The 27,985-nt window shown below is 39.6% G+C and overlaps 1 protein-coding gene across 4 annotated transcripts in view; it reads left to right on the forward strand.

Annotated features, from left to right (window-relative positions):
• lrp8 (low density lipoprotein receptor-related protein 8, apolipoprotein e receptor) overlaps nt 1-27,985 on the forward strand; it is a 167,989-nt gene that overhangs the window by 107,883 nt on the left and 32,121 nt on the right. For all 4 annotated transcript variants that reach the window (XM_054788582.1, XM_054788584.1, XM_054788581.1 and 1 more), the window contains exons 6-13: nt 3,191-3,313; nt 4,768-4,890; nt 7,759-7,878; nt 9,794-9,919; nt 16,404-16,575; nt 20,439-20,663; nt 22,460-22,578; nt 25,898-26,037. In XM_054788582.1, coding sequence (XP_054644557.1) covers nt 3,191-3,313; nt 4,768-4,890; nt 7,759-7,878; nt 9,794-9,919; nt 16,404-16,575; nt 20,439-20,663; nt 22,460-22,578; nt 25,898-26,037 — 1,148 coding nt within the window. The remainder of the gene's footprint in view (nt 1-3,190; nt 3,314-4,767; nt 4,891-7,758; nt 7,879-9,793; nt 9,920-16,403; nt 16,576-20,438; nt 20,664-22,459; nt 22,579-25,897; nt 26,038-27,985) is intronic.

Consider the following 27,985-nt stretch of genomic DNA (forward strand, 5'->3'; position numbering starts at 1 on the left):
TCACTCATTGCAGAGATATTTCCTCTTGTCCCAGTTGTATTGTATTTTACAACACATGAATGTGAAATGTACATAAAAAAAATGAAAAAAAAGACAGAATGCAGCTCTATTGTCCTGGAAACAAACCACTGTTAATGAAAATTATTGCTGATTACAATCAGCGGGTTATAACCATTACAGGATTATGACTATTTTTCTTAGGGTCTGGCATTGATTAGCGGAGCTCAGGTCCAATTTGGCAAGGGATCGAGAACTAACAAGCATATGCATATCCAGTGTCACAGAATATCCTATTCCAAATATATAGTCCTATACTAAATAGATATTCATAGACAATAAACAGACAACATATTGAAATATTGGGACACGTTTTACCGCTACAGCTGCAGCCTCTTCAGGGACGTACAGTTCCGGGAGTTTAGATGCTTTAATGCCTCATTCATTTTGGATCCTGAGTGATGTATTTGAACAGTTCTGGATGGAATGATAATACAATGAACGTCTTCAATTATTTTTAAGAACTTGGAATTCAGTGCACAATGTACTTTATAGTTAGGATTTTCCCTACTGTACACTGGCATACATAATAGTACATGCACAAATACAGTATCTACTGCACATACATGTAACGGATGCCAGCTAGTGCAGCTGTGCAAACGTACATTGGTAAAACCTCACTCCCGGACGCCTTAACAGTCGCACTGGACATCGATTTGACAGCTCTGGCTTTTTGCTCGATGGCTAGCGATCTCAACTCTCATGTAAGTTGGAGAAAAAGTGCCACATTTATTTAACAGTCAATAAAAAAAATCATGACCAAAGTCAACTAAAATAACAGATTATTTTACTATCAACAAGTAAGGCACGTTAGTCTTAAATTCACAAATAAGAATCCCATAAAATAATGCTGGTAGCTACAACAATTTGTGAAGTAAAGTATGAAACTCTGGACTAATATAATCGGTGAAATTATAAACTGGGCTCATTAAGCACTTCACACATGAATGCAGCATGAACAAAACGCACTAACCCCCCCCCTAATGATAATGATAATGATAATGACCGCTTTCATTGCAAATTGCATATGTACAATCCAAAGCACAGACCTGGAAATAATTCCAGGTCATGGACTTACTGAGCTAGCAAGCTTGTTGCAGTGTTGAGCACATCATCAGTAACGCGCCGATATCATTATCGGTACAAACAAAAACATCTTAATATGAATCGATATGTAATTTTTATACCAATAGTATAGTAATAAATAGTAATAAAGTGTTCCCTCGCTCTATCGCAGTTCACCTTTTGCGGATTTGCTGTTTCGCTGAATTTTTTTTTGTGCTTCCTTTTTTTTTATGACAACATATGAACGCGGTTACAGGCTGAGCCTGGCCGTTTAAGAATAATTGTATTGCGGGAGTGTCTCTCTTGAGTGTCTCTCTTCCCTCGCTCGTCTGTCTGCACGGCCCATTGTTAGACCATTGTCAATTAATCTCCTTCGTGCCGCCCTGCGTGTCTCCTGTCATTGCTAGCTTGCTAGCTTGTAAATTAATCTTCGGTTCGAAGGCCTGCAGCAATATGGGTCACACTTTACAATAGGTACACAAACACAGTAGTTACTGAGGAACTAATGAAGAACTTATGAGGAAATAATGACTAAGTAACACAAATTTAGACTAGTTACTGAGGAACTAATGAAGAACTAATGAGGAACTAATGAGTAAAGTAGTTACTGAGGAACTAAGGCACATCAATTTAAAGTACTTAGTGGGGAACTAATGAGGAACTAATGAGTAGTGGTTAGGGTTAGGTAGGTTAATTCCTCATTAAATACTGTAATTTTGTGTACCTGTAAAGTGTTACCGGAGTATGTTTTAACAAGGATACAAAAATGCTACATTACAGCGGAACGGTGCCAGGACGAAAAGGCACGGTCACAGGAGAAAAAACATTGAAAATTCAAACGAAGGTTTGAACTTCTTTGAGAGTGTTAAAACAAGAGAGAAATGTGAGAAAATGTTATTGCCTGTCTGAGAAAAGTGTATAAAATGTATGGTGAGGGGTTTTACAGCCTTAAAACATATATAATCGTTGAAAAAAAATGTAGCTGGCTACTTTGCAGATTTCACTTATTGCAGGCTATTTCGGGAACCTGTTCCCCACGATAAACAAGCACAGCTGTCAGCGTGTTCAATGTTGGACATGGCCATTTGCACATTCAGCTAAATTCTCGGTTGTCCTCCATGAAATTAGATTTGCATTTAAATCAGTGAGTGGAAGAGTAGCTTAACTATTCATGGTTTGATTGATTGCTGACACCTGCAGTCTCTTTGTAATCCTGCTAAGATGTACTGTCCACTGACCACTACAATGCACGAGCCCGGTCTTGATTGATTTTAGCATTTTAATTCAGTGATATGCCTCAATGCGTTTTGCTTATTGTTCAACGCTTCTCATCTTTTTGAATGAAAACAGTTTTTAACACATTTCATTCTACACAGCCATTGATTATTTCCACCTCCCATGGCAGAGACAACCCCCGAAACACCACGTCTGAATAATTAAACAACAAGTTAAAGAGAGAAAGAATTTAATGAACATCTTTACTGTTGAAGTAGGCCCAGTTAAATGCCAACACTAATAATTAGGGATGTCCAATAATATCGGCCCACCGATATTACCAGCCCAATATTGGCAAAAAATGTAATATTGGTCAATACCAGTGTTGTTGGTTTTTTCCCCTATAATGAAAGCCGATGTAGCCCTTTAAGCACCAAAGTTGCAAACCAGGAAATGGCGGACATCACTGTAACTTCAATCTGAACAATATTTGTGGGCGTGTTTCAATGCGAGGTTTAGCCCCCTGTGCCTGCAGCTACTGCAGCAGCGGGTCCACTCGACGTAACGGTCCACGCGCAGCACATAGATAGATAGATAGATAGATATACATAATAAGGTAATAAATCCAGTCCAGTCCTTCCACGACAGGAGACATGTGATGTTACACATATCGGTATCGGTTGACATCAGAATCAGAAATTGAGAGTTGGACAATATCGGCATATTGGTTATAGGCAAAAAAAGCCAATACCTTACATCCCTACTACTAATAATAGGAATACGATTTCGTTCAGGACTATAACAAAGTCAAATGTGCTCCAACTTTACCATTTGTCTGTATTTTGTTCCCCAGCTGTGCTTACATGTCGACCTGATGAGTTCCAGTGCGGCGATGGTTCCTGTATCCACGGCACCAAACAGTGTAATAAGGTTCATGACTGCCCAGACTACAGTGACGAAGCTGGCTGTGTCAATGGTAGGAAACATGCCACAGAAAATCAAGAAAAGTAGCAAATTTTGTTTTACTTTTATAGGCGGCGCAGAACATGTTGAAGTCTGTCATAAAATTGCTTGAAATAAATCATGACATGTTCTTCTGGTGAGAAACACAGCGATGCAACCTTTTAGAAATGTATTTGCAAGTCAGTAGCAGTATTCATTTTGCAGTCTCTTGTCTTACTTGAGTTACAGTTAAATATATCTATTAAATATTCAAGCAATATAGAAAGCAACACAGACGACCGCACTTGGCTTCACTGGTTAGCATTTACCCCATTAGAAATGGTTTGACATTTAAAGGATGACTAAACAGACAAATATATTACATCAACAGATGTAAAGAAATGTTTTGAGCATAAAAAGCTTTCAGTGTAAAATAAACCTGCAAAATAGTATTGGACCTCAGTTACCGTAAGACAATCTAGGCCTCTTTTTCCCAATGTAAGTACAGGTCGGACAAAATATCAATATTACATATAGTCCATTATTTTAATTTATGGTACAGTATGAATAACCAACCATCAGAGACTGATTTGTGATCTGTTAATAAACGCTAATGGAAACGTGAATAAGCTACTTATAATTTATCTGGTTGTCCCTCTGTGCATGTTCTGAAGCATCAGTCCACTTCAACATTTTGAAACACGGAATATATACCAGGGGTCTAGGGGTCACCAGATTTCATATAACAAGGTCTCGTGAGATTAAAACGTGACAAGATTTCTCTTTCAGAAAAAAAAAAAAAATGTCTGGTGGGCACTAGGCTTGGCACAATAATAAATGAATTAATCACACAATAAATGAAAAATAACTTGATCATTTTGCCTGCCTCAATATATTGCCATGTGCATGCGTGTCTGTTTTCCTCATCTCTCGTCTCCAAACGGGCAGGAAGAGGTTTCACTCTGTGCATGGGTTTCAGCACCTTGCCACGTTTGTTCCATAGACCAACGGCATGGACGGAGTGAGCCCTTTTGTCAGTCATACAGTCTCTCTGTCTCGGTGGGTGGAGGCAGCGCCATTGCGTTCACGAGACGAGACAATGCACGAGATTGGGTCTACGAGATGAGACGAGACGCGATCTTAACATTACTTTTAAGAAAAGTACAATGAAAAAACATAAAAATATAGATAAGACAATATATTGTCTAATGTTACTAATACTAATTTCATTTGTACTACGTTACACTCTTCTGCACTCTGTGTGTACGCTACCAGCCCCGTCTCCACCCACCGAGACAAAGAGACTATATGACTGAAAAAAGGGCTCCCACCGTTCATGCCATTGTTCTATGGAACAAAGGCACCAATGTGCTGAAACCAATGCACAGAGTGAAGCCTCCTCCTGCCTGTTTGGAGGGGAGAGACTGGGAAAACAAACTTCTCCACTGTTTTACATGTGGACATAAAACTGTGTGTGTGTGTTGACAGTTACAAAGTGCGAGGGGCCAAGGCACTTCCGCTGCAAGAACGGGGAGTGTATTGACAGCAGCAAAGTGTGTAACAACGTAAAGGACTGCAAGGACTGGTCTGATGAACCTGTGAAGGAGTGCGGTAAGCTGGTGTCTCCTTGCAGCACATACACACAGTCAGTCACACAAATACTCATTAAATTGGAGTTTCTCTTCATGTGGCGCATCATGTATGCCCAAGCCAGTGCGGTCTTACTGATTAACACATTGACTTCCAGGCATCATCAGCTTCTTTGAATGTGGGCGGTCACTCTTGCTGATAAGAGGAGCTTAATTTGATCAAGGCAGACTAAATCAGGACTTTCTCTACTGCCTTGTTATGATCAAAGACCCAAGTGCCTCTGCCCTCTAGTGCGAGCTGAGACAGGGAAATGTGATCAGACTACATTGCCCATTCGGAACCATACAGATTATCCACACACCACAGATAATTAGCCGTTAGCGATTGCCAGTCACAGATTCAACATCCCAGTCGATGCAAGCAGAGTGCTGCAATTGAGAAAACACATACAGGTTCAGAAATGATTCATTGATGATCTGTAGCCTCTTTTATTGCTAAATTGCACCACATGTATAAGTTACTTAATATGCGGCCGTGACCTCTATGATTATATGCTGAACTCATGACAAATACAAAGATGTGACGCAGTTCCTCGAGTCAGCTCAAATCTAGCGGCTGATGGATATACCCTCATGACATTGTCCTGGAACCACATAATTATTTTATATAACTTTGGATCTAAGCCCACAGTTAGCCCTTACCACATAGCAGTTCCAATTTTGCTGCTTTTTACAGTTTCACAGTCACAGTTTCTCAAATATGCTGTATATGAATTCATAAATGATGCTGGATTAATACAGCCTATTAAGAAATTGGTGCATTTATTTATTAGCATATTTAAGCAAATTTGACATGTTTTGCCTAAATTAAGGATTTTCTAGCATGACAATGACTAAACAAACTAAAATAAAAATACAAGGCATTCAGAAGATGTATACAATTTTTGATATGTAGCGTTTCACACTGCTCACTATGTCTCAGTTATTATTTTAATGTTCAGTGAAACATACAAGCGCTTGATCCCAGCAACCTCAGGCTTTTTTGCAGGTTGAATTATCTCACAACAGGAATATAATAATAACAACATAATAATAATCATGACAGCAACACGGGCTACTGTTGCGGCCGTAACCCATGCCAAGCTAAAACTCAACTCTGAACCGCTGACGTCATTTCCTGTCCTCCACACACACATTTATTGCAGCACAAGTTTTATTTATGTTAAATGGCTTATTTTCTCTGATTATATGTACTATATTGGGTAATATGAGTGTAAAGGTGACTATATGTGTATTATTTCATATCTAGAGGGTTCTAATAATGTTAAAACCGTATTTAGAAGGTCATAAACAGGTTTTGTACTTCGTGGAAATTCACTTATCACGGTCGGGTGTAGAAACTGTTAACCGTGATAAACACGCAATTACTGTATTTTTTTAAATTCCCTGCTATTTTATGTTTGTTTTTTGGGCGTAATTTCTTCATAAAGAGTCACGTTTTTTTTTTATTTGGATTTATAAAAAAAAATATTTTGAATATTAATAAAATAAATATATTAGTGTACCGTCTAATAATATATCTTATTAATAATATATCTATTTTATGTTTAGAATATGCCAATGGCTAATAAAACAAAGAGCTGGGAGCCACTTTGGCCAACCTGGACTAAACATTACAACAAACAGATCAGGATATCTGCAAGGGGTTTCAGCTTTTTTTTTTTTTTTTGGTTACTACTGTAAGTGTATTGTTTTTGTATTTACTCAACAAGATGAATGTCAGTGGTGCTAAGGCCAGCATGAGGCTCGTTGTTTTACTAATACTCTAATAACTAGGAATGCTCCAATCAGGGTTTTATGCCGCTGATCCCGATAACGATCATTCATGAAAGAGATTGGCTGATACAGATCACATGGCTTAAGTGTAAATGTTTTAATTTATTTATGATGAGTGCAATTTGCCAGTGGCGTCGTATGGGGGGAACATTAAGACTTGCAAGTCTAAAACTTGCAGGTGTACATATCACTGTAGTTGTGTCCCTGGGAAAGTCACTTCACCCAACTTGCCTCCAGTGCTGCCCTAACTGGTGTATGAATGTGAATGTGAACTGTTTTGCGGTGGACGGAGAGGCTGTAGGCATCAATTGGCAGCCAGACTACGTTTCTGTCAGACTACCCCAGGACAGCTGTGCCTACAGATGTAGTGTACCACCACCAGTGTGTGACTGAAGACTGAATGAATGAATAACGGGTTCACTTCATTGTGAATCCCTTTGGGCACCTTGAGAAGATCTATATAAAATCGAACCATTATTATTATTAAAATCTTCATTTGCTCCCGTCTCTCTTTCTATTTGTGAAGCGTCTCCTAGCCTACGTGGCTCTCTGCAGTACCTGTAGCCTTGAAGCTTAAATCTTTAATATAAACCGGTAATGAAATACTAGCTTTAGCTTTCTGCAGTGATCTCTCTACACTCCCCGGGGGCAGCTGAAAGACAAGGGGATAAATGGAAACTTTGAAACAAGATACAATAGAGAAAGGACATGCAGAGGAGAGAAGTGGGGAGAATTAAGCAAGAGGATGAAGAGGAGAGAGCCAAATGTGCAAAAAGTGTGGGCGGAAATTTAATGCATAGGCACATCTTCCGTGTCAGAGGATATATTGTGGGTCCCACATGGAAGCTCTTTATGCTTCAGTCTGCTTTTATGTCCCAGCCTGTTCATTTGGATCAACATACAGTATTCCTGCACTCCAACCCACGGAAAGATGATTTTTAAAGAAACTACTCTCACAGTTTTGACTTGCTGTTGCTTATTCATTTTGTTATTGTTTTCCATTGTTGTGTCATAACTGCTGCCTGCATCACTCCTTCTGCTGTTCTGTCTGCAGGCCTAAACGAGTGTGCAGACAACAATGGCGGCTGCTCCCACATCTGCAGGGACCAGAGAATTGGTTTTATTTGTGACTGTCCTTCTGGGTACAAACTTCTGGACAAAAAGACTTGTGGTGGTAAAGAAAAAAAAGAGATGTTCATTTGCAAAGTGTGAATTTTTTCTGTGTAGCCATAAAATTAGTTTACAGGAATTATGACCAATATGCAACCCTAGAGATGCTGAGTACAGTCATCCCTCGCCACATCACAGTTTGAATGTCACAGCTTCACTCTCAAGTTTTTTTCAAAAATATATTCATAAATCATGCTGTTTTGTGGTTGAATATGGCCTGTTAATCCAAAAACATGCATATTAAAGCGGTTTTTACACTTTTCTTGTCTAAATTAGGCCTTTTCAAGCATGAAAATGGCTAAATGAACTAAAATACAAATTCAGAAGATTCATTCAAAGATGGTTTTTAAACTTTTCTTGTCTAAATTAGGCATTTTCAAGCATGAAAATGGCTAAATGAACTAAAATACAAATTCAGAAGATTCATTCAAAGACGTTGAAATGAAATGTAGTATTCTAAACTAGTCACTAGGTGTCAGTAATGTTACTGTAATGTTTGGTGAGGCACACAAGCACAGAATTGATCACTAGAACAACAGGCTTTTATTGCAGGTTTGAATTATTTCACATCAGACACAATAATCCCTAATAAAAACACCATACCAAACTAAAGCTGAACTCTGAACCCCCGACATCGCTTCTTGTCCGCCCGCCACTCCGCTTCCCTTGGAAACATATTTATAGCAACACACACAAGCACTAATCTTATTTACTGTATGTCTGAAGTTCACTCTTATTATTTATACTATATTGCGTAATACGAGTGTAAAGGTGACTATGAGATGTTAGTTCATGTATAGAGGGCTCTAATAATGTAAAATAAAAACTTATTTTGAAGCTCGTAAACACGTTTTCTATGCTCTAACTATGAAAATACTCAATTTATAAATAAGGAATCCTACTTTGCGGAAATTCACGTATCACGGTTGGGTTTGGAACAAATTAACTGCAATGAACGAGAGGTTATTGTCATTTGTTCACATTTGTTTTCCAAATCAACTCCAAATTCGGGGTCTCAAACTGGAGGTAAAGTCACTTCGATACATTTTGACCAGATGACTAACTTGTCATCAAACACCACAGAAAGCTGACACAAGCATGAGCAACGGTAGCTCATAGATTGTGATTAATGTGTTGTCATAAAAGCAATGACGCCATAACCATCACACAGCAATGTAACACGCATCAGGCAGATAGCACATACACAGGGCAACTTCATCTTAGGTTTCTGCCCTGCATTTGATCAGAAAATGTGCAAATTCAGTGATTTTTACTTAAGAAAATGTTTAAAAAATGATTGGAATCAGGCAAATATTAATATTTAATTTATGTTGCTTTTTTTTTCATGATTGCCTCACCTGCCTCCCCTGACTGCACATCACTAACTCATAGTGGAGGATGATAAACTACATTAATTGTCAACATGTAACCTTAGCAACTATTTAGAGAACAAGTAGCACAAGGCATGCTGGGACTCAGGATCACTCCCGTCGCTGGGAGTCCTTCTGGCTTCTCATCCTGCGCCGTGAGTTTGAGACCCATTCTCTAAATCCTGCTGAAGTAGATCTCATCTTTTTGATTGGATACTTCAGATACTTCTTTTTTTTATTTCATTTCTATGCGGCTCATGGGCATTTCACACTATTCTGTGCATACAGTATATTAGTCACCAAATACTGTATTATGGTGACTCACGCATTTCATCTTTACTGAATGTGTTTTCAGCAACTTTAGACATCACTGCAGGCTAATAGCTATCATTCGTGTACTGTGCATACATACAGTAGATGCGTGTACTGTGCATTACCTGAGGCAATAATTACAATTTCATTGCATTTAAATGGGGATACTTGACTTCATATCCCTACCCCTCAATGTGTGTTTTTATACTCTTTATAATCTCACTCTGCTCTTTACAGACATAGATGAATGCGAGAACCCAGACGCCTGCAGTCAAATCTGCATCAATTACAAAGGGGATTATAAGTGCGAGTGCTATGAAGGTTACGAGATGGACCCTGCCTCCAAGACCTGCAAGGCTGTGGGTGAGTCATTCATCACACGTATGCACTCTTATTGAATGGGCAGCCGCATCGAAATAAAGACAGACGTGGGCAGGCGCACACACAAAAGCGCTGCCTTATATACGCAGCATTTACCCTTTAATTGTGGCAACCCTAGCGACTACCTGGTTACATCCTCCACTCGTGTATCTCTGTGGGACTCCCTGAAAAGAGAAGACTTGCTTTGTATGCAGACCTTGCTCAGCAATCTGTGTGAAGATAAATATTTGCCGTCTTTTTCTGCAGTCTTCACTAATGAAAAGTTTGCAGTCAGCTGCCTCTGCTCTCCCTGGGGTGTGAAAGGAAAGATGTTGTTGGGGGCCACTGTCTGTTCGCTAAACGGGCGGAGAGGCTGGCTCTGTTGCCTCTGTTGGCCTGAGTAAACACTCCTTGCACTGTAATAAAAAAAAAAAAAAGTGCCTGAATCCTGAAGTAGCAATGCCTGCTCGCTGGAGCTAAGCCTTTAAAATGCACCATGTGAGTTTCAGTCAGACCCATATTTGCACATTTCTTTTGGAACAGCGCTTTACCTTTATCAATACAGTCGGATTTATTTTAATTAATATAAATTACAACACAGAGTCAAAAAGAAAATAAAGGCAGCTGTATCTGCCAAGGAATTTATCTTTTCAGTTATGCTATAATTACTTAACCTCTTTTCACAAAACATTATGCGGGGTAACGTGGGGACTGACCAAAAGAAGAATTAATTCAATGTGGGAGCGGAATGAAACTCATCATCTTTTAATTTTATGATGACATTACATTGTTGTTGTTTTTTGTTTTTTTTTTTTTACATTTTTTAGAAGTATTTTGAATAAGAATGCTTTCTAGTGTTGAAATCCAGGTTTATTTTAGAGGTAAATTTAAAATCTGGTCCATCCAGTCAGTGTCTTGTGGTGGTTCCCCTTGTCCTATTGCGGGAATGGAATAACTAACTAGTTTAGTTACAAATGTAACATTGTGCAAAGTGAAAGCAAATTGTGTCCGCGGTCATTGCCGTCTGTCTAAGGTTAAGTCATTACTGAATAAAGTGGTGTGGTGATGAGAAAGTGTAACACCAAAAACAAGCCCTCATTCTTGGTATAAGTGGTATAAAAACACCACTGATTGCTGCATGTGAAATTTTGTTAGTGTGAGGCCGAGAAAATATTCATTCAAATACCGAAAAATAATACATTATAAGGTCATAAGTCGAGTCTTGTGTGTGTTTGTATCACTCCCCCTCTGTTCTGTTGAAAAGCTGCATGGTGTGGTAATAGTGACAAACAGGAGCAATGGGCAGCTTTTGACCCCTCGGCCAGTGCTACCGCTAAGGTGACCATATACTGATTCCCGAAAATCACGCTATTCGGCCCAGCAATGAGCTACTCAAATAATAGTCAAAGTTTACTCAGAGATGCCTTATAATTTCAATACATTTAAAGTATGTCTCTGTATAGCATACAGAAGACATGTCAAGCTGTTTGGTCACTAGTGTACGCAATACCAGACCCATTATTTTGTTGTATGTATTTTGACTTTTGCAAGTTTGTGTGAGGCCAACGTGTGAGTCCCTAGTCAAACGGGAGGCACAGATAATTAAAAAAATTGTCGTAGCAATATTAACAAGTGAAGCAATGATCAAACAAGTGTCAGCAAAGTAGTCTCCATTACTGAATGTAATGCAATGTAATGTGGCTCTGTTAGGTAGAGCCTGCAGTGTTACAGGCACAAAATCCGAGATGTCTGATTTAGAGAATAACAAATTAAGTGACAATCATGGTGGAGAGACACATTAGATGAGGCTGGATGATTGTTTATGTCTAGGTGCACTGTATTCAGTGGTACAAAGAGCACTGGGTAAAGCATAAGGAAGCCACACTCTTAACATGTGCTTCATATACTGTACAATTTTAAAAAATTACACAATACAGTTGTCCCTCCCAACTGTTCTGGTAAAAGAGCCATTTTGCCCCCTCGCCAACTAAAGAAAGATAGTTTAGGGGAAAATACATCTCTGTTAGCTCTCTACGAACGCAGACAGGCAAACACTGGCTTTCCCTTCCTTCCTCGCGCTCATCCAATCACCAGTCAGAACACTGCCAGGATGCATTCTTGGTCTTACAGAAAGTCTGATATTTTTAACTCTATTTAAAGATGTGCATTTTCCCCATTCGGTGTTCAAAAAATTATTCGAGCATTGGGCAGGGAGCCACAACAAAGAGGCTGCAGAGCTGCATGCAGCTCCAGAGCCACGGGTTGCTGACTCCTGGTGTAGTATTTCTTCTTGACTGTCAGGCAAGAAATATGTCTTGTTTTATTGTGTGACCAGATGCAAGAAGTGATTCGTGTCAGTATAATGTCTGCACTTGCGCACATGAGTGCAGGCTGTGAAATGACTTTTTCTGCCTTTTTCTGGCTGGATTCTTTTGGAGAAGCACCAAACTGTAAATTTAGACTCCGAAATCCAACAGTCATCTCGCTATTTGCTTTCCATAGTGCCAGTGAAGCACATGCAGGTAATTGTTACATTAGTCCCTAATTGGTAAGTGACAACTACTTTCTCCAATGTACATTAAGTGCATTTGATTGTAATTGAAGCACAGTAACGTAGGTGTTGTAGATTAGTTTTACTGGTAGTGTGCAACTAAATGCATTTGGCTATGAACATTTAATACACTTTTGGCAGAAAGGTAATGCAACTATAACTAGTAGTAGTAAATAGTAAGATACTAATGTATTTTGGGCTACTTGTAATTTTTTTTTTACTTTTAATAAAAAATAAATGCATGTCCTTAACCTGTAGCATTGCAGTTATTAGCGCTAACTGTATTGCCTAACATATTCATCTCAGCTTGTCAGCAATATCTGTACGTGTGAGTGGTACAGTGGCACGAATGCAGCTCGAAAATAGACATTTTGAAGGTGCTTAATGTGCTAGACAATTATAATAAACCACTGTGTGATCATGCTGATGTCCAAGAAGACAAAAGAAAGAAAAATCCATATGTGAAATGGGCATTCTTGCAATGGTACACCCTGTTAAATGACTTTGACATAAGTCATTCCTTAAAACAACATTTATTCTGGACTATTTGTAGCAAACAATGTTTATGGTAATGGCACCATACCCTTTTTAATACTTTTACTTTAATGCATTCACTGGACATTCTTTTTTGTGGTATCTGAATTTTGTTTTTAGATTCAGTACTGCTTACAGTAAGTAAATTGTCTGGGGTGGAATATTATAGCATACCCGCCACACTAGTGAGGAAGTGGTATAGAAAATGGATGGATGGATGGAATATAAACGCTAGTATAAGTGCTGCCACACAAAGAGCAAGAAAATGAATGCTCACTCAGTACTTGCAGGTCGATACTGTTCCATTGATGTCCTGCCAAAATTGCCAACTGTCAGACAATCAAGAAGAAAAACATTTATATTGACTTTGTGTTGCCCAAATGCGAGGTTGGGGAAATCCAGTTTTAACTCCGCTTCAACTGTGCATGATCATGGTCAGTGATACAAGATCTATAAAGAGTGCTTCCAAATGCTCCTTGTTCCCCTTGCAGTCTGCACGACAAACAGGTCAGATGATGCTGTGAACTGTGTTTGCTGACTAGAGTGACGATGTAATAGAACAGTACAAATACATTATTGGCACATCCGCAAACTGGATACAAAAGCAAGACAAGCTGTCACAACAATGCCAAGGAAGTTTGTTGTTGTTTCTGTCCCGTGTTCCATGTTTTCTTTCTGTCATCCACCGAGAGCTGTAGGCATAACTACAGTGCCAAGAGCAGCTTCTGCCACACTTTGACAGTCTGAGCGCACACTTTTCAAAATAGCTTGTCATGAGTTTCCTGACATCCGGAAGATTTTACTTTTAACATCTTAAGTTCTTGTCTTTTTGTTTTAAACGTGCATCTCCCTTTGGGGGAGAAAAAAAATGTCGACTCATTCAAGTGCTCCAAAACAGTATTTACCAAAATAGCTTTTATTCAGGAACTTCTTGCAAAATAATCTTTTACTTGCTTTGTTTCAAGAAGGCCCGCTGGTGTGATACGTGAATATCGATCATGAGTCGGGCTTCCTGTCCCGTGCATCCAGGTGTCTGACTTATAAAACTTACAATGATGCTGTAATATTGTCTGGTTCATTGTTGAAAAATCACCAAAAAGACTTTGTTTTCTTTGTTTTTCAGGTAAACAGAAAAAAATAGAATGTTTTGAGATGTGTGCAATGATTGTACACCAATGAAGTTTGCTACATAAAGCATGTTCTTGCAACTGTAGAAGTATAATGACTCTTCAGTGGAACGGTGTCCTCAATGGTATTACTTTTGTAAACTTGACACATGAGTTTTATAGCTTGGGATCAGTACTGGATCAGTACCGTGTTGCTCAAGGTAAACCTCAAGTAGAACAATTAGCCCAGGGCGGGTGGCCTGGTGTGTCCAGCGGGGTATTGCTCCTCCCGTGGGCCATGTCGTGTGGTGCTTGCTTCTCGGTTCCTCCTTGGCCCTTGGGGCTTGCGTGTTTCATGGGCGCGGCCCTGCTCCATGCATTCTGTGCGGGGCCCTGTCCTGTTGGGGTTTGCTGTGGCATGGCTCCTTGGGCTGCCGTGGTGGTGTGTGGTCTGCACATTGGACAGGGCCGGCGTACGTGACAGCAAAGGACAGAGAAGCAAGCTTTCTTTGACAAAATATTGCAGAAAAGTGACATTTTATGATATTTGGGTGTTTTTTACCGTTTCCTGTCATTGTTCACCATGTTTGTCGCATTTTTACTGTTTTTTAAAATAGATTTTATATGTATTACTTATTTTTTACATATATTTTAATTTTGCTCACCCCTACACTAGCTTCTGATGGCATTAAGCATGGCACTGGAGTACTTGAGTGTGACAAATTATATATTTGTATGGATGAGCCTGGGTTTGAAGAATGTCAGGTCCATATTAATGTGGATGTGTCTATTTGTAGCTATAACATTGTCCTAATAACCTCATCCATGAGGGCCCATTTGCAATGACTTCAATAAGCAAACTTCCATTCACTCTTGTCTAGTGTCAGTATAGTCATTTGCATACCAAACAACTCATTTTCTGCAGCTCTGCCTAACTTCTCATTCTTTTAGCAGGCAAAATGTTAGGTTTAGAAACCTAGACGTTGGATGAAATGGTAAGATTCACAACAGTTGTAGCGTTCGGTATTTTCCAGAAATGCAGTCACTTACAGTTCGCCGAGTAGAATCTATTGAGACAGGGTCAGCGCTGAATGAGAGACTGCCAATGTGGTTGTGTGTGTGTGTGTGTGTGTGTGTGTGTGTGTGTGTGTGTGTGTGTAACAATGTTAGGCAGTGTTATCTTCGCATGGCATGAAGATATACTAACATGGAAGATAGGAAGATAGAATGTGTCTGTGACAAAGACAGAAAAAAAAACCTAATAACTGACCTAGCTACACACACCAGCCACACCATTAGGTACACCTGCTTAACCTAGTGATATCGAATGAGAGTCGTGTTGACCTTGTCCACTGCATGGAAATTAACCAAAGGCTTGAATCATGGCGAGCTTTAGACTGCTGACACAAATCCCCCAGGTAACTAGTGTTCTAGTGACCAACGAATGATGTATGAACTTGAGAAGGGCAACCAGAACCACATTTATTGCACACTAAAAATAGAACACAGTTGTTTGTGTTTTATCTCTCGCTACACACTGTGCTACATTGCAGAAAAAGACACCCACATTCCCAAATGAAAACAATGAATTTAAATGGACATATTTTTTTTACTTTTAGTTTGGACCACCTTACTTGTGAAGTGTTATGTTCCTGCTAAAGTACAGTGTAATTGCATGAATAATTAAGTGTGCAGCTTGGGTGGAGCCAAAAGCTTCTCTGGGTTTATGTCAAGACTATATTTTCTTTTAATGTTTTTTTTAGATGATTTATTAATAGTCACATCATTAAATATACATACTGTATGTTTAGGGTTGTAAGAGGAGAACTCAAGTCCTGTGTTAGCCTTTATTATGTTCCCCATGGATATAAAAATCAGCATTCAGTACCGCCTATTATTGCTTCGGTAACAAACGTATCAGCAGCATAACGAGTAATGAAATTAACATTTAAAAAAAAAAAGCTCCACTCTCACTGCTAGTGTCACCAGTTTCCCATTTTGATGTTGTTTAATGTCAGGTACTGAGAAATACCATCATGGCCATGGGCAGAATATGCAAACAGCCTCAAACTTGGGTGTTCGAAGTCTTTCAAGCTGGAAGCAAATTCTGACACTTTTTTCTGTGAAGCAACTGCGTTAACCACTTCTTCCCCATGCCACCACACATAACATTGATTTAATTGCAACAACTGGATGTGATACATTGGTGGTCATCCACAAAAATGCATGTTTTGTTTATGTTGCTGTTCATATGATTAATCATATGATGACTATACTTCATTTTGTGCTCCATCAGGAAAGAGTCCATACTTAATGTTCACCAACCGCCATGAGATCCGCCGCATTGACCTGCTGAAGAGTGAATACACCCAAGTGGTTCCTACACTGAAGAATGCTGTGGCCCTGGATGTGGATGTGGCCATCAATAAGATGTTCTGGTGTGATCTATATCATCGTAAAATATACAGGTATTCACCCAAACGCACACATCATTGTTATGCTTATCAAATTTAAGGCTCTGTTCCACTGCGTCATTTAAGAAAAATGTCTGAAAATCGAAGGTGTACATTTTTTGGACGTTCTTATTAGTTTTTCAGCAGGTTTACAGACGTTGAAAGGCTTTTCAAAATTTCCGATTTTTAGCGATTGGCGGCTCTCATATGTTGTTACTCTGGCGTTTTTTGGACGTTTTCACCGTTACTTGTGCGGAATTTTACCAGTTTTTAGATTGTCTTTGCTGTTGCCGATGGAACGGTGAAACCGTCAAGAAAACAAATAGATGAACGATGTTAACGTATGGATAAAATGTATGTAAAAGTTAGAGAAAAGGTCGAGAAACGCCTTGGTAATGGCCAAATGGGCAGAAATTGGCATATTCCAGCTGCTATAAAGAGCTCCAATTCTTCAATTTTATCAGATGCAAACTACATGACAGACGTTATCCGACGTTTTAGTTGGTTTTTCATACCTAAGACATTACTCAGGCGCTCGCTGCTCTGTAAGCTGGGCTGCATGAAGATGTTACTCATACTTAAGCAGATGTTTCTGCAGATGATTTAGATGATTTAGACGTTACTCATGCTGTTTCCTTCTACCATCCATGGCCAAAAAATTTGAATTTGCCACCGTATGACACCGGCTGACGTAAATATTTAGACAGAGGCAGACGGAATTGTTAAACAGCAGTGTGTGACAGAGCCTTTACTCGGTAAACATGTCATAAAAGTACTACAATTTGTATTACAATACAGCAATGCAATTTGGTTTCTGCTGATGTTACCTCGATTGTACAAGAAAACCTGACACACAACGTGGAGTACTGTGCCAGAATTCAAACAGTGACAACCCCTAAGATGTGCAGGAAAGGAGTATTTTTAAAAGTCTTTGTTTCTTTAGCTTATTACAGTTCTGTGTGATTATATTGCGGCACAAATACTTGTAATACATCAGGTTTTGTGATGAAGTGAAAGTCGAAGATTTCTGTTCGATATGAAGTTGAATTAAATGTATGTGTGAGTCATTTAGCTTTAGATTCCCCAGCTGAGTTTTTGTTATTTTTCATAAATTACAATGTTAGGGTATAAAGTGGCGTATGCAACATTCAGCTCCCATTTTGTGAGTAAATACGGGAAAAAAAAAAAAATACTATTTTTTCAATTCCACTTATTTATTGACTATTTCACCTTGCCTTTCTGTCAATGTGGTACATATTTGTGTCAGTCACAGCTGGAGGATTTTGTCACCTTCCGACAGTTAAGGTGGAGTTGTTTGTCCTCCACAGATCCACACACACACTCGCAGAAAACACAGTGCAGAATGTGTGTGTGTGTGTGTGTGTGTGTGTGTGTGTGTGTGTGTATGTGTGTGTGCGTGCGCATGCTGATGAATAATGATCGTGATTATTGAGGCGGTAAAATTAGAGAGAGACCATATGGCTCATTTGAGACGATAAAAGGCCCTTCCCACTACTTCCACCCAGGTTCTGACACATGCAGGCACGTCTGTGCACATGCACATGCAGGGACAAACAGATAATACACTACAGAAGGTTGAAGCAATGAAAACAAAGGAAACTGAATGAAAAATATTATCATTGCAAAAGCTGTTCCACTTGAAAGGGTTATTCTATTTATTGAATCTACAGCATTTCCTGAAAGCAAAGCTTTGATAACATACGGTGGATCGTCGTACATTCGCAATTCAGCATTCACAGCCTCGCAAATGTACAGTACAGTCGTCCCCTGCTTCGACTTTCGTGGCTTCACTCTATCACCGGTTTTCCAAATACAGGTATATTCATTCAAAAGTCATACAGTATGCCCGTTCCTTGTTGTATCGCTATTGACTATGGCCTATTATTTGTCAAATATATGCATATTCAATCAAATTTCTGTGTTGTTGGCCTAAATTAAGCATTTTAAATCATAAAAATGGCTAAATGAGCTAAAATACAAATATAAGGCATTCAGGAGATATACTGTACTCACGCATTCAAAGAAAAAGGCCTGGGTACCCGTTTGTGTGTGTGTTTGGGCCTGTACTGTGTGTTATGTCTTATATGTCTTATTTTCTCTTATTATGGTAATGGTTTAATTGTATTTCAATATGCGTACAAGTTACATTGGATTACATGGCATAATAGAATTTGCAGTTCCACATGTCCAAAAGGAGTAGGAAGAAGCAAAGCTTATTTAATCCTACCCCCCATCCATTTCACATCAATTGCAATACATTTATTCACTTCCTGTCTTCCAAATGTAGTCTTTGCCAGTTAATACATAGGGAAATGATAAGAATGTGTACTATATTGGGTAATACAAGTGTAAATGTGACCAAAGGGGTGTTAGTTCATGTCTAGTGGGCTCTAATAATGTTGAAAACCGGATTTGGAAGGTTGCTATGCTCTAAAATATCCAATTTATAAATAAGGAATCCTGCTTCGTGGAGATTAATCTATCACGGTCAGGTCTGGAACCAATTAACGATAAACGGGAAGTGATGACTGTACGTAATACAGATAAAATGTACGCCATGCATGTGCCACTGTTTATAAAGCCCATAATTGTGACATGTTTATGTCTTTATGCTTCACTGATAATGTTTTTTCATCAAGCATTGAGATTTCACACTTTGTTGGTCCTTGAACTCACCGAGTGCCATGAGGCGCAAAAGTTTGTTTGGCTACAGAAGGCCTCGCTTCCACAGGCAATCAAATTTATATATTCTCGGAAGTCGTCACTGGAATTACAATAAGCAAGCGGCCTCTAGCACTTACCTGGCGACCAAGCTAAAGGCTGCACTGTGAACCTGATTCTATCTCTTCATTGATCATCTTACATTACCATTCATTAGTGGTGAGTACCTTTACATTTTATACTTTAAATGTGTTCAGTAAGAGTGTGGGCCATATTTAGGCCTTAAACCTGGATAGTGCCGCGAGTGAACAATTGCAATTGAAGAGAGAAAGGGAGGGTTCTGGAGCTGAATCAAATCTAATAATACACAATAGTCACTTTTATTGCAAATGTTGATCTGAACTCGGAGAACGACAACGTCAAGATAGCAAGAGCCATGTGTCAAAAATAGCCAAAATTTTATGAACATATCAATCGCTCTGGGTTTTTCACTATGGTGTTTTAATATAGTCTATTATTGACTGTACATGTATGCTAGATTAGCGACAATCTTTTCCACATGATTACAAAATCTACAGGATGGGCTTTCGTGTCAATTTGTGTACTACCTTCCCCAGTTCATCCCCTTTTGTTTTACATGTTTCAACGCTACGTTTTTCATTATTTCACTATCTGCAAGCATGTGTCAGGTGTGTAAGGGGAGCATTGCATTTCCCAACCTTTAAACAAGGATGTCTTGTATTGCCTTTTTTCATAGCACACATGTGGAGAGGAAAGTAATGTGGTTTGTCTGGAGGCCTGTCACGAGTGAAAGAGTTAAGGAAAGCAAAACAAGAGAAGCGGGAACAGGTAGAGAGCACGTAGAAGGCAGAGAGAAAGATTAAAAGAAATTGAAAAGACGCGGAGCACAGAATGACAAAAACAGAGGAGCCTGGTTGATTTGTAAGCTGCAGATAGAAGTAGACAGATTCATTCGCTCCGTGAGCAGCTGTTTGGTGGGAAGAATGAGGTTGTGATCGTGGTGGCAGGTTTGGGTGCCCTTGACATTATCTGCAAAGAATACAAGTTCTCTATCATATGTTACCCCCACTCAATCATTTCACACAAAGATCCAACTAACGAATCAAGCAAGAAAAAATGTAATGATTTACTTTCCAAAGACTTACCAGCACATTGTCTTCTTTTCTGTCTACCAGTGCTTACATCAACAAAGCCAATGACTCTTCGCACCAGGTGACACTCATAGAGGCACTCCATTCCCCCGAGGGCCTGGCCGTTGACTGGGTCCATAAGAACATCTACTGGACCGACTCGGGCAACAAGAGTATCTCTGTGGCCACAGGAGATGGTAGCAAGAGGAAAATGCTCATCGTCACGGAGTTGAGCGAGCCGCGGGCTATTGCAGTCGACCCACACCAGGGGTAAGGAATTGCAAGAGTTGTGTTGATGAGGTGGTAAAAGGGAGGCACGGTATTTCTCCAAGCTATTAGTAAATGACTTCATAAAACGGTAATCATTACACTTTGTTAATGTGAGGTCTTAACCCTAAAAGTGTGCCAACAAGGCATTGCCACTGAAATTTAGGCTATGCCCAAAACACACTTATGAGTATGTTATTTATGCTGTATGTGCACCAGTTTAGTTTTAGTATGGTAACTGCATTTTTATGACCGAAAGCCAGGACACTCGCAATGAGCTCCTCAAATGATACTCAAAGTGTACTCAGAGATGCCTGAACACTAGAAGTCCCACAGCCCAGCCATTTGGCTTTCCTAACTTAATGCCCAAAGAACAGCCAAGGGCTAGTTTTGAACTAATATCCTAATATATTCAGAGAATCAGGCATCATATGTGAACAGCTAATCTGGCAGGGAATGGCTGCGTTGACAAAACAAAGGTGGGTAACTGCATGTTATTGAGTTATACATTTTAATCCGCACAGCCTTGTAGCTGTCTTCTGGGCATGGAAGCAGGAGTAAGAAAACCCCGGGACTTCTATTAACGAATATTTTGTGGAAAAATATGCACCGTAAAGTCGAATGACCTTGGAATTTGAGCCGCAATTGTACATGACAATTTTAACTCAGCACGTATCATAGGATGAACTCCATGCATATGTTTTGCTTATTTTTTGGCTTTTTGTAGCTTTGTGGCAACACATTCAAAAGCTGCCCACATAGCAGCCTTCCATTGATTACGCCACATCCAACAGTGTCCTAATGCCAGTGAGTTTATTGGCCCAATGAAAAACAATGAAAACCAGGGAATTTTCATCACTTCCTTTAAAAAAAAAACAAAACAGTACAGCCGGGACAGAACTTGAAAACAGGACAGACATGTCCTGTCCTGTCGATGTTTGGTCACCGTAGTTTAAGAATTATAATGTCAAATAAAATACGACAGCCTCACACTGATAGCAGCTCAAGAAGTGCAATACTGTATATTCCCAATTTATATATTTGCCTCACACATTGACGTTAAACAATTCTCTACACTAGCATGAAATATATGCAAATGACATCACACACATACACAGAGGAGAACCACGTCATAGTTCATTCAAGCAGACACCAGTGAGAAAATATTATTAGAATTGCATCTTTCCTTCATGAAACGCAAATCAAGGCACTTTAGGCAACTGTGTGGACTGGAAGTGGTATAATCCTTCAGTGCAAACATAAAACCTTTAAACCCTACTCAGTTGTATTGAGTAAGGTGTAGAAGAACTGTCGGAAGTGGGCCAAGTTCCTATGTCCGCCATCAGTGACTTCTGACCTCACAAATGTTTTTTTGTACAAAATTCCCACAGACACACTCTAAAATCTTGTTGAAAATCTCCCAGGAGTAATGCGAAGAGGTGGACCAATTGTGTTCTATTTTCAGTCTCTAGCTATCCTGGTTAGGTGTCGCAATACTTTAGTCTGTATAGTGTATCAACACCAGCAAATTGTCATTCTGCCATTCCAGGAACCCATTAACGCAGACATTGACCTGGTACTGTGTTTTCACTCATATGACTGTGCTTCTGCAATGATATCGTTATATTAGTCTCTCACTCGTTGTGCAGTGTACAATAAGGAATGCCATCAGTGTAACACTGCTAAAGAGAAATGACTGTGTAAGGTGCTAAGGATGTCAATGGTGATTGTGTACAGTATACAAATGTTCAAAGGACGACAAACGGGACTCTCTCATGTGTCTGTGTATCTTTTCACAGGTTTATGTATTGGTCCGACTGGGGAGATCAGGCCAAGATTGAAAAAGCTGGGATGAATGGAGTGGATCGACAGGTGCTGGTGTCTGAGCACATCGAATGGCCCAATGGAATAACCCTAGGTAAAGAATTGCAGAAGACATGACACATGAAGTCTCACAGTCAGGAGATTGAATGTTCGAATTGCCGCTTGGTCTTCTCGTTGTAACATCCGCATGTTTTCTTTGGTCGTCCAGCGTCCTCCCACATTCCAGAAACATCAATGTTAGGCTAATCGGAGACTTTAAATTGCTAATAGGTGAGAATGTGTGTGTGTGAATTGTTGTTTGTCTATATGTGCCCTGTGATTGACTGGTAACTAGTCCACTTCTCACGCAAAGTCATCTGGAATAGTCTTTAGCTCACCAGTGACCCTAACAAGGACATTGAACAATATAAGAGAATGTTGTGTTTCCAACAGGACTGCCCACCAGAGGAGCGGGGGTGATGATGTAATGACATAATTGTCAAGTTTTCATAAATCCATACTGTATACATTCATACATATTTGCACATATACATACAGTACATATGTAAACATTTGCTGTAAGTGAGGAAAACCATGAAAAGCAAAGCAAATATGTTTAGAATTACAAATGAACTTTCCTTTCATTTATTTATTTATTTATTTATTTATTTATTTATTTATTTATTTATATTTCACAAACAAGACGGATCCCCCTGTGAGTGCTTTCAGGTATCACACTGCGGGGTATGATGACCAATTCGGATATTTTGTTAAAATTGTATCTTTTTATGTCGTCGTTCACATTACCAAAAAAATGTGACTTGTATGTGTGTAAAATATGAACGTAATGTGACCGGGAAGTGACGCGCATGCGCATGAAATAGCAATGTCACACACGTGTGTGTTTACGGATGTAAACATGGTCACATTTGGTGGTCTGTACTGCCGCATCTGTGTCAGTTTCAAGGATTGTATGCAACTGGAGTCAACAGTTTCTTAACAAAAATATTTCACGCAGGAGATTAAGTAGGAAGAGGGCAAGACTTTTGGCTCTGACAGTTTGTGGGGAACTTGCTGAGACGTCAGAGTCACATGTTCTCACAGATGTAGGCACAAATTTTGCCTGCATCTGTGAGTACAATTCCACCACTTACGCACGCCAAACACACCTTTCGATGACGTTTCATTTAGATATATGTGACCCAAAAGTTCAGACTGCACTAGCATCGGATAAAAAGTCGGATTTGCACTTCCATATGAAAGAGGCCTGGTGCGCAGCTGAAAAAATCTGAATTGTACTATTCACACGGACAGCATGAAAAAGTCAGATAGAGGTCACATATGAGCAAAACAACTGGAATCGACCAGCAGTGTAAACATAGTCTTGGATGGGGAAGGGGCCCATAGCACCACTCGCTGCTCGCTGAGAAGAGCAATACATCTTGTCACCTCTTGATTGGTGCGTCACGAATTGTTGAATATAGTGACAGTGTCGCTGAGTCGGCAACACCGATCCCTACTGCTCTATATTTTTAGACGAGGTGCGCACCAGGGCGGAATATGTTTGTAGCGGGTTGCCACAGTGAATGAATGAATGTATGGGAAAGACTGTAAGACAATCTAGGGAAAGGAAATGAGTCCGTTTTTTTGGCAATATATTTGAAGGACAGTCAAGACCACGAGAGGCCCTAATAGAGATGGGATTTTTGAGAAGATAACATCTGTGGTACTGCAGCCCCTAAGCTTCTGTTATTGCTGTAGCTCACTTTGTGTCTGCCTCTCATCTATCAAGCCAACAAATATGGGCCTTTGAATTAATAAGCCAGACGCACAGTTCTGTCGATACCTCCCATTATCGCTTTCAACTCCCTTCGCAGCAGCAGCCAATTTTTCTCCACTGCCCTTGCCTGTGGAGAAACAGAGTCATTGAGTTGCCACACTCTGTGGAATTGAGAGGTCACAACATGTTTATGAAAACAAATTCTGTTTCTGAGCTGTTGAAAGTTGGCCCGACTTGCAGTAGACAGCCCTGGGAACGGGGTAGATGTTTTTTCTACAGTCTCTCATTTCATATAGAAAGGAAAACTTATCAGGAAAGTAAAGGTTGGCAAGCTCAACTCTTTCCGACCACAATCTAATGAGAATGACGTTACAAGATGTGTCACAAATTATGCCTGTACAAAGATAACGCTCAGTTTTAAGTGACACTCAAATTCGATATGAATTTAAAACTATGGTTGTTATTGTTGCTGTTGTAACTTTGCAGCTGGGTTGAATGACAGCGTTGTGATGAGGAGTTACAGCGCCTCAGTTCTTTTCCAGCAGGGATTCTTAAACTTGGCTCTGGGGGCCCCTAGAGATCCACGAGCCAACGGTTGGGCATCTGTGAATAGCTTTTTCTGCAATAAAATAATGAAATGATGCTGTATATAAAATTTCATAACTATGAGTCGGTGCTTGCAGATGCAGCCAAGGCTTAATTAACCATGTCACAATGTTCACTTTGCTGCCATTAATTTTAATCAGGGGCAGAAAAATAATGTTATCATGATGTTAAACCTGAATCAGTTAAGTATGCTTTAAACTGATTTTAAAACAGAGACATTGCCTTTTTATGGCCATTTTTTGATACACAGCTCCTGTACTGGGTCATTAGATTGTGCAGCATTACTTTGGTCATTGAGTGTGTTATTTAAACAATATGTTATATGTTAGTGTCATAGCATCACAATAATTATCATCATATGTTTGCCAAATATTTTAATTACCTTTTTTCCAAGCAGTCTTTTTTTTTGTGTGTTTTTTGTATGGAGGGGTCGTGTTGTATTGAATCGAGACAAACATAATAGATAGCCGTAGACTTTTGCATAGTATTGTATGTGATCACATTTATCAGTGTTGGCTGAGAAAATATAGTTTCTATATTTCTAGTTTATTCTCTTCACCTACAGTACCTGGTACGTATGGCGTCTTAAAATGGCATTTAAATCCATTTGAACAAACTCCGCCACTGAGATTATTCTGTCAAGTGGAAACAATTCTGTTAAATGTCAGGTTTACCTAAGCCCGACAGTGTCCGCATAGCTGTAAGTACTAAAGTAAACTGTTCTGAAAATGTTACTGCAAATGTCCCCAAACATCCAGCAGGCCTAATTAGTCGGCTTGTAAAGTCCACATACGATCCCCCACTAACAGACAGGTCAAACGGCATTACAGTATTACAATCACATCAGTGTTTTCTTAGCGCATGGGCCTGAGCTTTCAGCGAGATTGATGGTTTGCTACTTGGCCAGTGCATTCATAAACCTCTCACCCTCTGAGATGTTTTTTTCATTTGGAATAACCTCCTTCCCTTTCTCGCTCCTCGTTGTTCATTTCTCCTTGGATAACCTCTATTGAATAGTGTTTTTTTTTTTCTATTTTCATGTTTCCAGACTTGTCTAATAGGCGTCTCTACTGGGTGGACTCCAAGCTGCATCTGCTGTCCAGTGTGGATTTAAATGGGGACAACCGCAGAGTTCTGTTGTCCTCCCAGCACCACTTGGGACACCCCTTTGCCCTCACAGTTTTTGAGGTACGGAACTATCGCATATGACACGCTCTCCAAACCTGCAGAAATCTTTACAAGGATCTTCGATGTATATTTTGAACTTGTTAGTCGTAGGTGAAATGGAAATTCCATGGTTGTAATTGTCACATTATTGAGGCATAGTGATGATAAAATGAATCCTGGAAGCCGTTTTTTCTTGACTGATGACGTCATCCGGGCTGGGGGGAACAAAAAACATTTGTGTGTGTCTGATATAAACTCATTGTGGATGTGCTGTTTGCAAAATACGCACACGATTTCTGCTACACTGATAATATCCAAAGCACAGGAACTTTGGAAATCCAATAGCAATCTTTACCTTACACGTAACCTAAAGTGTCTTGAAAGCAAGGAGCTAGGCTGTATTTATGGTGCCAAATTACCTCATGTGAGTAAAACCTTATTGACTAACGTGGTTTTTAGTCAGTTTAGATGTGAGTGCGATTGTGAGTGTAAGCTTTTATTTGCCGTAATGTTTCTTGAACTTAAAGGAAATCTCTACTTTTGGGGGAATTTTGCCCATCAATCCTTATGTGAGATATGAACACTCATATCGTTCCCTTTTCTGTGCATTCTAGTTATTGAAAAACTGCTTGCACGAGACAGCTAATAATACATTACGGGGATTCGCCCATTCCGCCTGTAAAGCCCTCTGAAAAACCCTCCAAAAATCTCCAGCAACGTTTTATCATTTTATATACATGCTGTAACCATGTTTTAACAGGCACCTTTATGATAACATGTAATACCTATAGTATATTTGGTCATTTTAAGCATTACCTGAACTTCTTTCCTGGGCGCATTGATTTCACAACGCCCAGAGCAACGAGCGCTACTTTCGGCAACCTCAACAGCAGGTCTTTTTACTTTTCCTCCCCCCTGGCAGAGAATAATGTTCCTGGGTGCTTGGCAGATCCAGCTATAGTTAAACACTAAGCCATTCTCGTAGCGTTAGCATGTAGCTCTAGTGCTAAATGTTCCATGGACAAAATAAGAACATAACAAAACAGTCACTTACGATGTCCGCTCTCACTGGGATGCCGACCGATGGGATGGCTGTATTTTTTTAGCGCAAAACTTGTACTGCCCGTTGAGCTGGTAATGTCTGGATAGTGCTCAGGTTACTACGACAAAAATATACTTCCTCTGCGTTAGCTCCTATTATAACAATGTCGCTATAGCTTGGTTAATCAGGCCACATTATGTAAATGTAGTATTGTTACCGTTTTTTTGGAGCTTTTTTCAAAGACTTTATAGGGAGAATAGGTGATTCCTCTCTATGTGCATGGTTAGTGAAAATAAGCACGTTTTGAGTGCGGCTCAACTTTAAATGTTGAGTTTCTTGTCAGGTTTTTAATCAGCAGGTTCAAAGAATGCGTTATATGCAAATGAGGCTACAATCTAGTATACTTGTGTTTGTAATCTCCTAAAATTATGACTAGGATTCAACATATTGTATGATGATGCCCGGCTAATGAATTAAAAAAGTATGGCAATGTGGTCCCAGAAGATGCAATTTGCACAAGTAGATAAGATGATGAGTCAATGTGGTGATGACATGATATCGATGGCTGAAAAAAAACATAACCCAAGATAAATTCAGACATGAAAGTACCTTTTAAGGGCCAACAAGAGAAGAGTTCGAGCAGAAGAATCAATGAAAACTAACTTGGAGAAATGAGAGAGCCAATCAAATATATATAGATGATGTGCAAGGTGTAGAAGGAACCCTGTGGAGATCAGAGTGAAGATGGAGGGGGTGAAATGAGATCAGTGGGAAGTACTTTCTTCATTCCTCGTTTTGCTGCACACATTGTGAAAATTGAAAGAAAAGAGGTGGCATCCATCATGTCCAGCTGAGTGTGTGCGTGTGTTTGGCTCAGAGAGTATTTGGGAGAGACCAGTGTTGCAGCCAACCAAGTTCATGTCTGAT

This window comes from Dunckerocampus dactyliophorus, chromosome 10, assembly GCF_027744805.1.
Source record: "Dunckerocampus dactyliophorus isolate RoL2022-P2 chromosome 10, RoL_Ddac_1.1, whole genome shotgun sequence".
Lineage (NCBI taxonomy): Eukaryota > Metazoa > Chordata > Actinopteri > Syngnathiformes > Syngnathidae > Dunckerocampus > Dunckerocampus dactyliophorus.